The following is a 12462-nucleotide window of genomic DNA, read 5'->3' on the forward strand; positions in this document are numbered from 1 at the left end:
TGATCCTTTATCATCCTTATTCAGATCATCTCTGGCCAAAACGTGTGCCCCAGTAACAGCACCGGAAGTCCATGCATCGAGGTTGACGTCTTGGGCATGCCGCTGGACAGCTGCCATTTCCGCACAAAGCCCATCCATCGAAACACTCTTAACCCCATGTGGAACGAACAATTTCTCTTCCGGGTTCACTTTGAAGATCTTGTGTTTCTTCGTTTTGCAGTTGTGGAAAACAACAGTTCAGCAGTAACAGCTCAGAGAATCATTCCACTCAAAGCTTTAAAGCGAGGTAGAGCCTGCGGTGGTCTTGCCCCAGGGAGAGCCAGTAGCACTATCCTCAGGCGTTGTTCCCCAAAGAAATCCAACCAGGGGTCCATAATTCAGGCCATTACAATTACTAGAGAAGTATGAGGAAGGACAGAGAAGCAAAAATCAGCTGTTTAAAGAGTGTCTGTCCTGCCATTCCCCAGTCTAATCACTTTAGATAAGCATCTACCGCAAGCTTTATTTCTCTGCCCATGTATATGGCAATGAGATACACAATTAGCAAATAGACTTCCTATTAATCCTAATGTTTTAAGATTTCCTGGTTTTCTATTTTTAATGTGTATAGTGAGCACCTTCCTATATTAATGATCATACAGCTACAGTACCATTTTTACTGTCTGCATATTGTTGCACTTTATATTTTATACAACCTCTTGCTATTAAAATATTTTGTGATGAAAGGTTTTCTAAAGTGGATATTGACCTTTAGTAAAGCAGAGATAGTAACTGCTTTGGTGTCAAAATCATCAGGATTCTCTATTTCTTTGTTGTTTGTGTTTAATGATTGCCTATTTGAGTCTAAGTTAGAAAGAGTACTGGAGAAGTTAATTATTCATTGACAGTCCAGGAACATCCCCCAGGGGACAGCTCTCTTATAGTGAAAGATTTCTGCTGGCATGCCTGTTACCATCCATTGCCCATTTGGGAGTGGATTGACCTCCATGGAGATATTTGTAGAGCTCAGTTGTGCTTGCTTAACAGGCTTTTCCCAATTCTGCATCGTTCCAGGTTATCGACATCTTCAGCTGCGGAACCTCCACAATGAAATATTGGAAATCTCTAGCTTATTCATAAACAGCAGAAGGATGGAAGAAAATACCCCTGGCAGCAGCATGCCAGCCTCTTTGGTAATTCAGTTCTTATTTCACCCAACATACATCTACAGGACTGCTACATTGAAGAGGGACTCCCTTGTGGTACAACAGAGTGGCCAAGGAGTATTAATGAAGCAGTCATGGAAATGATAACATCAGTGGCTGACACTTGGTGCTTATATACGCACTAACTGGTGAAGACTCCACATCCAGTGATGCTTACAAGCCACCGGAGCATGGCTTAGCCCTCTCAACTGGGGTAGTTTATTTAAACAAGGAACACTGCTCTAATTTGCTGGTTAATTCTATTTTTCTTCCTCTATAAATTAAAAACATAGGTGACAGTGTACCCAGTTTCCCTCTGTGTTCACAAGCTCAGGCACTTTCTTGGACCACCTTCATCTTGTATAGTGCTGCTTTCTCCTCTGGCCTCTCTCTCTCCCTTGCCTCTCTCTTTCTTCTCTGTGTACCCCTGCCCTTACTTTCTTGGGTCGCCTTCCTTTCTCCTTTTTCTTGCATCACGCTGTAAAAATCTTGGCTCACGTTATTATCACCCAATGAGCTTTTAAAAAGTGAAAACTAGCACGTGTTTCATAGGAGAGCAATCCCCACTCATGCTGGAAAGAAGCTGTCATTTCAGGAAGTTAGTACTCTGGTGAGTGGATTTCCTCATGGCTGGTGATGACATCACCACATCACCATGCATCAGGTTCCACGTGGGTCCTAGAAATTTTGTGTTGAGTAGAGCCTAGAACTTCTGTGTTATCGAGGATGCACGACAAAACCATGTGCTCTTCATTGACAGATGTTTAATTCTGAAGAGAGGAAATGTTCTCAGACTCACAGAGTCACCGTGCACGGTGTCCCGGGTCCAGAGCCCTTTGCTGTTTTCACTATAAATGGAGGCACCAAGGCAAAGCAGCTTCTCCAACAGGCAAGTCCACTGAACCCATGGTTAAAGAAATTCAGTCTCCAAAACCTATGTGTGTGTGCAAACATATATGCATTTATGTATTCACATAAATCTGTAAAAGTCCATGTTGATGATACATCCTTTATTTCTTTATCTATAGTTTGTTTGTTTATCTTTACACGGTGGGGCTTGAACCTACAGCCTTGAACATGTTAGGCAAGTGCTCTACCACTGAGCTACAACCACAGACCTCTTATTTTAATTTTGAGACAGGACTCCCCCAGGCTGACCTTAAATTTACAGTCCTCCTGGCTTTGCTGACATATCTTTGGATTGTTTGAAATCCTAAGAATAGTGTCAGGGTTCTTGGTACCACTAGACAGGCTAGCTCAACCTTAGGAGATTCCCTATGATTCAGTGGCCTGACTTCCCACACACTCTTTCATCATTAGCCCCTTTTAGAACTATTACTCCTTGAAGGTAGACCAAGGAGAGTACTGACCAAGAGGAGAACCCTGGGCATTCCACCAAAGTCGGTGTATATGGTGAAACGTAGCAGGAACCATATGATGCACGGCAGAATTTGAGCAGTGATACATAAATATGAATATTATTATATTATTAATATTAATTATCTCTAAAAAATAAATAAATAAAAAATAAAAATAAAAAAAGAAAAAATATTAATTATCTCTATCATTTAAGGGCACATCTATCTGGATAGTGCAACATTTTGCTCAATATTTTATAACTGACTTAAGTAGCATCATAGTAAACAGCTTTAAGGTCCAAATTTTATAGACAATCAGACAGAAACTACTGTCAAAGATTTGGTTTTTTTTTCCTTTATGGCTTTTTAATCAATTAATTCATAAGGTTCAGTGTCAAATCACTACTAAAAGTCTATAAAATCAAGGGAACTTCCCACAGCCACTAATGAAAAAGAACCATATTTTCACCCCATGCAAATAAACAAATGAGTCCTCGGTGCTGAGAGAAAGGGGTGTTGAGTTTCTTGAGGAGATGACAGTACCAACAGAACCTTTGGAAACTCGTCACCCTGAATCCTTCTTATAGAAGCATATGTGTGCATGATCCAAATTGTTTACCTTGGCCCCCATGGAATTACTAGCATGCGGCTTTAGGACAATCAGAGGGATAAGAGTCGTGAGAATTTTCTGCTCCTGCCATCCTTAGCACCTTATACTGTGCTTCCCCTCTAAGTGAGAAATATTAACTATGGCCATTTCATCACTGAGGAACCTGGAGAGACGGGTGTTGGCTTAATCCATGCCAGGTGGTGGCAGCAGCCTCCCACCATGCAGCCACCTCTCACAGGAAAGGAACAAGAAGATGTCTTCATTATCACTGGCAGTTCATCAGTAATCTATATAACAGGAGTGAGAAAGACAACATCAGTAAGACTCTAATGATGGCTGGCACTCATTGAGTGCTCATAATGTCTTGCATGGCACTTAACGCCTCCATCATAAGCCCAAAGAATACATTGTTACTGTGAGCATTCCCATTTTTAATAGATGGGAAAACCAATTCTCTTTCCAGCACTCCAAAGACAGCAAATCCTTACACCCTCATGCATGCTAAGCTGAGCAAATGCTCTACCACTGAGATGTCCTCAACTCAAAACAAATAAGTCTTAAATGGAAACCTGAGGTAGGACTAACTAACTTCAAAGCTCTGTCTTAACCACTCCATCGGACTGTGCAGGCCAGAGTTCACAGAGAAAAAACTCTTTAGACACACTATCAGGAATCTCCCGAAAGGAGAATTACCAGACGAGACCTTAGCCTTGTGAGTCTTCCACGACAGGATAGTTATTTCCACAGTGATAAAAAGAGATAGTGTCTTTGCATCAGCCCTTTGTTGCAAGGTTTCAAAGAACCAAGTTCATGGAGCGGTGGCCTCGCACAGGAAACCTTTAAGTTCCCACTTCCTTCAGAGATGTGCCTAATGCTGCCCTTGCCTCTTCTTTAGATTCTGGTGATAGACCAAGACACCAAACTCACCGCCACAGACTGTTTTCTGATGGAAGAGAAGCATTTTATTTCTAAGGAGAAGAATGAGTGCAAGAAACAACCATTCCAGAGAGCGGTGGGTCCAGAAGAAGATCTCGTGCAGATTTTAAACAGCTGGTTCCCAGAAGAAGGCTACGTAGGCAGGATCGTCTTAAAGTCCCAACAGGAAGTAAGTACCACCGGGACACAGCCTGCGTGATGGCTGCTCAGTGTATCATCAGCCATCCGCCACCGAACACCGTCCTCAGATCCTGAATGACTGGTCTTTGAAACCTGGTTCAGACTACTTTTCTCAAGTAAACGTGGAAAAATGGTTTTAATTTCTTGCACCTAGTCAGATAGCTAGCTAAAGACTCTTAGTCTAAAAGCAACACATCCTTTGTAAAATGAAGGAAGTGGGAACTTAAAGGTTTCCTGTGCGAGGCCACCGCCACGAGTCCAGTGCTGTATTTGTAAGTGTGCAGCTGTTGCTGTAAGGGCTGCTTTAAACCCGCAGCCCTGTGGAAATGGCCTAGGCTGCCCTCCCCTGTAGACGCCTGAAACTTCAGGTAGAACCAGTCACTGGTATCCACGTGTGATGACGCCATGGCTGTTGATCTGATCACCAAGATAGTGAAGATAGTCCGATAGGGATGTGATGGACACAGGCGAGTCTTGTCCGCATCTACACCACCCCCACCTCCCAGGACAGAAAAAAACAGCAAGAAATATTGTTATTCCACTCATGTGATTTAAAACTTATGAATTATTTATTGGTGGCATTTTCCACTTAATATTTTTAAACCATAGAAAGCAAAGGCTCAGGTGAGGGGAGCCGCCACACTGCGTAGCACAGGAGCTGCTGACTCTCTTCTTAATGTCTGATAAAGCTCTTGCCTAGCCGGGCATATCCAGCTTGTACGATCTGGGCGAAGATTCCCAGATCTGAAAAACGACAAAATCTGAAGCCCATCAGGTCCCAGGTTTCTCCGATGAGGGATCATCAACATCTGAAAGGTTCTGGCTTCTACATTCGCTCATTGTGTCTTTAAAACAGTCCACAGGTCACACAAACTAGATCATCTCTCACACTTGGTCAGAATTAGTAAAAGCTTATATGTGTTGATACCCCATGGTTGTCCCCATGAAAGGAAGGTAAGCGACAACTTTCATGTTGACTCCTAATCCGTTGACCCTGGCTTGAGATTGTCTGTGGAGCAGTTTTCTTCTCAGAACAATCTAGGCAGTGCCCACTCCCTTCCTATCCCCTTCTACAGTGGGCTATAAAGCCATTGCTCCAGCCTATACCATCAGGCCTCGTAACAAGTCAAGTGATGCACAGTTGAGTTGGTTCAACGATTTAATTAAACGCATATTTGTTAAGCACCCAATGTGTGCACAGCCCTGTTCTGGGTGTTCCCCCCCCCCCCCCCGTCAAGGGTCTTTAGTGTGCAGCAGGGCTTTGGCTGGCTGGATGCCCATCAGAAGCACCTGTGTGCTGGAAAGGCGAGCTAGCTCTCCTCACCAGGTCTTCCATTTTTACTTTCTAGTTAGCCACTGCAAGCATGGCCTGCTAACCAGACACAACACCAGCTTCTCTCTGGGCTCAGAGCCACCGCTTTCCTTCTCCAATCTTGCCTCCAACAATAAAAGATCATACCTTAAGCAAAGAAACATGGCCATCTTCCTCACTTTTTCCATCAGGTGTGTGAAGGCGGAGACTAAGCTCACAGTGGTTTATGGGAAGACATCACAGGGCTCAGGTAGACTTTTGAAGCCATCTCTAATTTTTCCCTAAATCTTTTCTGCTTATAAGTGTCTTGCTTCATTAATTAGCTACCTATAAAAAAAGTAGGCCCTAAGTGCAGTTTCAGTAAATAAGTAAAAACTTTAGAGAGTTGAATGGGCTCAGACACCCATTTTCAGTGTCCTCGTGATATAATAGGAATCTTTTTGTGCAAAAGGAAACTAACATTCAGAGGCATTAAAACAACGGTGGGGTCATGACAGAAAGAACGAGCCTTGTGGCTGTGATGTGATGCTCTTTCTGCCATCCTCTGCTGCCAAGACAGGAATTCCGCTCTCAGCCCCTGAGGATTATCCACACCCAGACCTGTGCTTTGGGAGTCAGCAGGGGGAAGTCAGCATGGACTTCATTATGTAGGTAGAAAGACCGGGGAGTTTATGAGGCCAGTGGATAGCCTAAATCGATGTGACAGCGGGCAGTAAAGCCTTCCAGAATGGATGCTTAATAAAACTGGCCGGGAGAGCAACAGTCTGAAGGAAAGAGGAGGTAAATCACAAGGGATTTCTCAAGCTTCTCCTGGTGAGTAGACTGTAGTAGTTCTGACTGAAATATGTCAAAGGAAAATGAGTCATATTTGGTGATTTAGGTTTGCCTGGTGCAGTGATGTCTCATAAATATTTATTAGGGCCAGAGGTGATACATAGCACTAGAGCAAAATACCTAGCTTGCACAAGGCCCTTTGCACAAGGGTGCTGTGTTTCAGTATCTACTGATCATTATACTTAATATTTCATTAATTAATGCTTCATTAATTAGTGAATGCTAGAGTGCACTATCATCACTACAAAGATTTGCATTTATTTTATAGGGTAAAACTAATCATCCCTATAAGCCGTTTGTCTGTGCAGCCTATTGTAAGTTCCCACTGGGCATGGTGGTGCATACCTTTAATCCCAGTAGACTCTCTTGAGTAGAGACAGGCAGTTCTCTGTGAGTCCAAAGTCAACCTGGTCTGCTTCATGAGTTCCAGGACAGCCAGGGCTATATAGAGACCCGGTCTCAAAAAAAAAATATATTTCCAGGTTCTCTTGGTAACCCCTCCACTCTGTCCTGCCTGTTACACTCTTCTGATGTTCTAGGCAGTGTATCCTCTGACTGCATTCACATGACCTAACTTCTGTGACTTGCTATGCTAACCTAGCCTGTAAAATCTGGAAACGACAGCACGTTATCCTCTCCAAGTAATCATAAGGTGCATATGTGTACAGTATGTAGGGAATGCTTAGTTAAAAAGCATTTCATTAAGGCCACTGTTATTATTCTCTATTCACCACCTATGGCAGAAAACACTTTTAAAAATAAACTCTTGCATGCATGATGGTGCGTCTGTTTAATTCTATCACTCAGGAGGCAGAGGCAGGAGAATCTCTGTGAGTTTGAGGCCAGCCTGGTCTACATAGAGGGACCGTATCTCAAAAGAAAAAGAAAGAAAGAAAGAAAAGAAACTCTAAGGTTCTAAGGTTTCTGGAAGAGGCTGGGGCAGATCCTTTTCAGGCTCAGTCAGTTTGGCACCACCTGGTGGCAGTTTCCCAGTCTGACTTAAGTATCAATAGGAGCAATCCTCTGGGTGATGGGACCAGCAGAAACTTGCAGGCCAGTGACAGCAAACCTTGAATTCTTCTGGCTAATTAGCATCATTTCTGTAGTCTGTCTGGGCGATCAGTTTACAAGAATGCTGGGAACAGAATTTCCTACATGAAGTCTTGACATTTGATAGGGTCGCCTACTACTTCCTCCGTCTCTCTCTACCTGTGTACACTCTCTTGAAGACTATAACTTTAAACTGTTGTCATTTGAAAATGGGGCACGCAAGCAATGATGGTGCACACCTCTAATTCCAGCACTTGGGAAACAAAGGCAGGAGGATCTCTGAGTTCAAGGCCAGCCTGGTCTACAGAGTGAGTTCCAGGACAGCCAGGGTTACACAGAGAGACTGTGTCTCAATAAAAAAGGGGGGGGGGGCTGATAAATGGAAGATATATATATATATATATATCACAACCCTATTCACACAATTCCAGGATTTTGTGTCTGTCTATTCACACACTGGAAGATGCACTTGTGTATCCATGGCAGATGTTCACAGGGATACACCACCTAACAACAGTGAGATTTCATTTACAGACTTCTTTGCTCATTTGTTTGTTCATGAGAATGAGGTAATATAAAGAGAAAAGGAGAGAATAGGAAAGGGTTTATCATTTTGACTGTTGGGAAAACTTTTTATGTATTTGGTTGTTTTCAGGCTCAGCTCCCACTCACTACCCTCATGATGGTTCATAACCACCCGTAATTCCAGGTGCAGGGGCTCCAACACTTTCTTCTGACCTTCAAAGGTTCCTGCACTGGTGTAGTGCACATACATACATGCAGGCACACACACATAAATTAAAGAAACCTTTTGTAAAGATGATACATACAAGAGAGAGGGAAATTGGATTTCACTTAAATTTATCCAAATCCACTTAGCCTGATAATGCTTCTCAGTGTTGGGAATTCTATTCACTGAAGTGTGGCTTACCTGCAGCTATTGTTTGGCCTTCTCACTGTGGGCTTTGCTTACCCCACCTGGGTGAGTATGCCATGTTTCCTGTTCCATGTCTAGTATTTCTCTTTTGTACCTTGAAATGAGGGGGGAGGGGAGTAGGAGGGGGAAAGGGCACGTGCACCACAGCATGTGAGTGGAGATCAGAGGAAAATACTGTGCATTTGGTTTTCGCCTTCCACATTTACACACAGCCCACAGACTGGACACACACCGGGCTTGCATACCAGGTACCTTTACCCGCTGAGCCATCTCACCAGCTCCCGTGTCTAATATTCCTTAAATGTTAATGGTGTTTGGGGAATAAACTTCCCTTCAATGGAGCTTACTGCGTTCTTACAGGGCTTTCAGTATATTTTCTTTCTAAAAGTTTGTAATTGATTTGGTCTCTCATAACCCACAACTAACAGACACTTATAAACTGGTTTATTCTATGTGTGTGTCAGCATCAAGCCTTTCTTCCCCTCGGAAGCAGGTACATCTTTTTAGTATAGTGTATGAACTACTAGCTAATGCATGAACTATCCAACTAAGGTGATGTTTTTCACAATACCAAGATACAACTCAAATTTTTTGCTAGAATTTTTTTTGCCTTCTGAATCATCTTACCAATTACTCATATGTTTTCCTTTTTTAAAAAACATACAGACCCTAGAAGAGAAAAGCATTGTCCAAGATGACAAAGAGGTGGTCTTGAGCTCAGAAGAGGAGAGTTTCTTTGTCCAAGTTCATGATGTCTCTCCAGAGCAACCCCGGACCGTCATCAAAGCCCCCCGGGTTAGCACTGCACAGGATGTCATTCAGCAGGTAAAAGTCTCCTTGGGGACTAGGGTGCAGTTCAGAGATACCGCCTGCCTGGTAGGCACAGGGGTCTGAGCTTCCTGCCTGGCAGGCACAGGGCTCTGGACTTGAACGCAGCACCACAAGGAGTCTCTCCTTTCCTCACTCCATGCCCCTTATTGATATGACTGGGACAAACCAGATGTGGGTATTGACAGCTCATTTGTGAATGAGGCTCGGCAATGGGGGAGCTGGAGGGGGGAATATGTCTCTTAAGGGTGGGAAATAGCTGCTCAGTGTGTGACAGATGTTTAGCTAACATCTACAGCGAGCTTGGATCTCTGCTGATAATGGGTTTAGGAGGTGACATTGCAGAAATTATCCCACAAACAGTTGAGTAAATACCGAATGACCATCATCTCTGAAGGATGCCACAGAACACAAGGAGGAGGCCAACTCTGACTGTTAACCAAATCCTTTCCTCTAGGTCAAGCTGGTTTTAAAACATGATTTCAGAGAACTGTTCCTCATGGCCTCCTCAAGGCTTGCATTCATTGAACCCCTGCTTCAGAAGTGATATCGCACAGTAAACAGCACAGACCCCTGATCACACGGCTGAGGGTTCAATACCGGCTCTATCCCTTACTCACACGGTCTCCAGATCTCATTCAGATCTGTCTGACTTACTTACACAGTGTGTTGACAAACTTCTTTTGGCGGGTGTGTGGGGGGAGGGGGAGCTCAGATTCTTTTCTGTTGAGTAAACCCTCCTCCTGTGTCTGACTTCACTGGCCCATTCCAGGTGCTCTGACACCACTTTGTAAGTCAGACCATTTGGAAGCTAAATGAGGTAGCCTGGCGAGTGTTATAAGCCATAGCAACTCAAATGAAAGCGAGGCACTGAGGGACCAGATTCGGAGATCCTTCCCATCGCTCAGAGTCTGAGCCACTTTGCCACCTTAAAATTTCACTCAGGAGGGATGCAAACGTGGGAGACACTTGACTAAGCTGACCCTAATTTATCTTTCAGACGTTATGCAAAGCCAAATATTCCTACAGCATCCTGAACAACCCCAACCCAGGCGACTATGTGCTTTTAGAAGAGGTGATGAAAGATGCACCCAATAAGAAGTCTTCTACTCCAAAGTCCTCACAGAGGATCCTTTTGGACCAAGAGTGTGTGTTTCAAGCCCAAAGCAAGTGGAAAGGTGCAGGGAAATTCATCCTGAAGCTAAAGGAGCAGGTTCAGGTAACATGAAAGTTACTTTGCCGTCTTTATAAATCCTTGATAGTCAGTCGCATCATATCAATTCAATTTGGGAACGGGTGAAATCTCCAGAAAGTCGAGCAGTTGGAAGGTAATTATTTTGTTTTTACTCTGCGGGAAGAAAAGACAAAACATCATGCTCTCGTGTAGTTAAAAGATTCTGGGATAGAGGCCTTTGGCCTGTCTGCCCAAAGCTTTACTTGCCATAGAAGTACAAAGGAGTACATACCTCCTCTCTGAGAATGCCATGGGACTCAGGAGCCTGGGTTTACATTTCCATCAAAGGTTTTCTCTTATTCTATGTAGGCATCCCGAGAAGATAAAAGGAGGGGCATCTCCTTTGCAAGTGAACTCAAGAAACTCACTAAGTCCACTAAGCAGCCCCGAGGACTCACCTCGCCTCCTCAGCTTGTGGCCTCAGAAAGTGTCCAAGTCAAGGAGGAGAAACCTGTGGGTGCCTTGTCCCCCAGTGACGCAGTGGGTTACCAGCAGTGACAGAGGGCAGCGTGTTTGACCCAGGTATATTAAGGTACTGTAGCAGTTTGAAACAAGACTCAACAGAAAGTACTTTGTAATACAGGATAGGAGCCTCGTGTCTTTTCAAGGGGCTTGTTCTATGAAGACAGGTGGGAATGGTACCTTAACACGGTACCTGAGCTCTAAAATTATATGCACCCTCTTAAAACCTTAGACTTCCTGGGCCAGAGAGGTGGCTCAGTGATTAAAGGTGATTGCTGCCAAGCATGGTGAGCGGAACTGAATTTGTCGGACTCTCAGGTGGAGGGAGAGAACTCTCACAAGTTATCCTTTGACCTCCTCCACATACACACCACGCATGTACACGCCCTTGCGTTTACACACAGTTTTTTTTAAATTTATTTTGTAAACAACTAACCAAAGGCTCCAAGAAGGCAACCGACTTGCCCAATGTGCCAGACAGACTTAAGTCATCACATATAGGACTGCCTTCATTATTAATAACACACATGAACATTTTTAAGAGCTCTATAGATAAGTGTTTATCCCTTGGGATTCCTTGTATTATAGTCTTGTTTCATTTATATTCAACAGTCACATCTCTTCCTGCCTCTAAAAAATAATAATAGTAAATTAAAATGTCCCAGGTGTGGTAGCACCTGCCTGTAACCTCAACACTGAGGAAGGAGGATCACAAACTCAAGGTCAGCCTGGGCTACTTAAGAGATCACAGTGTCACCCTGTGTTTAAAAACCAAAGCAAAAGAAAAGAAAAATAACTTCAGTCTCCATCCTGAAAATGCAGTGTCAGCTGCCAACCCCACGACTTGATATCCACACACAGTCAGTCTCAGCAGATGAAGGATCTGGAATGTGGAAAAGGATGCGAGGAAATGAAGCACAAGAGCCTTCTTTCCACTGTTCCTTTGGTTGTAGGCTGCCAGACTGCCTGTGGCAGCTTGAATGAGAATGATCTCCATAAGCTCATATATTTGAATGCTTGGTCCCTAGTTGGTGGAACTGTCTTGGGAAGGATTGGGAGGTGTGGCCTTGTTGAGGGACAGTGATTTAGATGATTGCCTTTGGATTCCATTTCCGCTGGCAAGTGATTTTTTTGAATGACTTCAGTTTTGTTAAACATTGGCGCTTTTGTTAAAACTAGACAGTGGCACAACTATGCCCACTTATGACCTCTTTTATCAAGGTATTTCCAAGAACAAGAATATATATTTTTTTTAATAAAATTCTCTCTACATTCTCAGAAATAAACAAGGACAATGTGTTAGCCTGACGGCCATATCATGTTATTCATTCTAAAATAACATCTAAAGCTTCAATAATAATAACCTAAGAATTTCTAAAGAAGCAAATGTTCACCTTATTCCTGTGGTAACAGGTGAAGGGATTTCTCCTTTTCCTAAAGTCGAGGAACATTTATTTTGTAATAAAAAGTGTTTTTGTTAGCCAGGTGGTAGTGGGGCGCACGCCTTTAATCCCAGCACTCGGGAGGCAGAGGCAGG

At 43.5% G+C, this 12462-nt stretch overlaps 1 protein-coding gene across 2 annotated transcripts in view; it reads left to right on the top strand.

The window, feature by feature from the left end:
* Nucleotides 1-12462, top strand: part of Plce1 (phospholipase C epsilon 1) — a 275418-nt gene that overhangs the window by 260701 nt on the left and 2255 nt on the right. Inside the window, exons 26-32 of one of the 2 annotated variants that reach the window (XM_038322235.1) lie at nt 25-286; nt 1054-1172; nt 1945-2073; nt 4048-4257; nt 9068-9226; nt 10230-10448; nt 10773-10995. In XM_038322235.1, coding sequence (XP_038178163.1) covers nt 25-286; nt 1054-1172; nt 1945-2073; nt 4048-4257; nt 9068-9226; nt 10230-10448; nt 10773-10961 — 1287 coding nt within the window. In that variant the 3' untranslated portion in view covers nt 10962-10995. The remainder of the gene's footprint in view (nt 1-24; nt 287-1053; nt 1173-1944; nt 2074-4047; nt 4258-9067; nt 9227-10229; nt 10449-10772; nt 10996-12462) is intronic. The other variant, XM_038322240.1, reaches the window with a different exon arrangement.

This window comes from Arvicola amphibius, chromosome 1 (assembly GCF_903992535.2).
Source record: "Arvicola amphibius chromosome 1, mArvAmp1.2, whole genome shotgun sequence".
In the NCBI taxonomy this organism is placed as follows: domain Eukaryota; kingdom Metazoa; phylum Chordata; class Mammalia; order Rodentia; family Cricetidae; genus Arvicola; species Arvicola amphibius.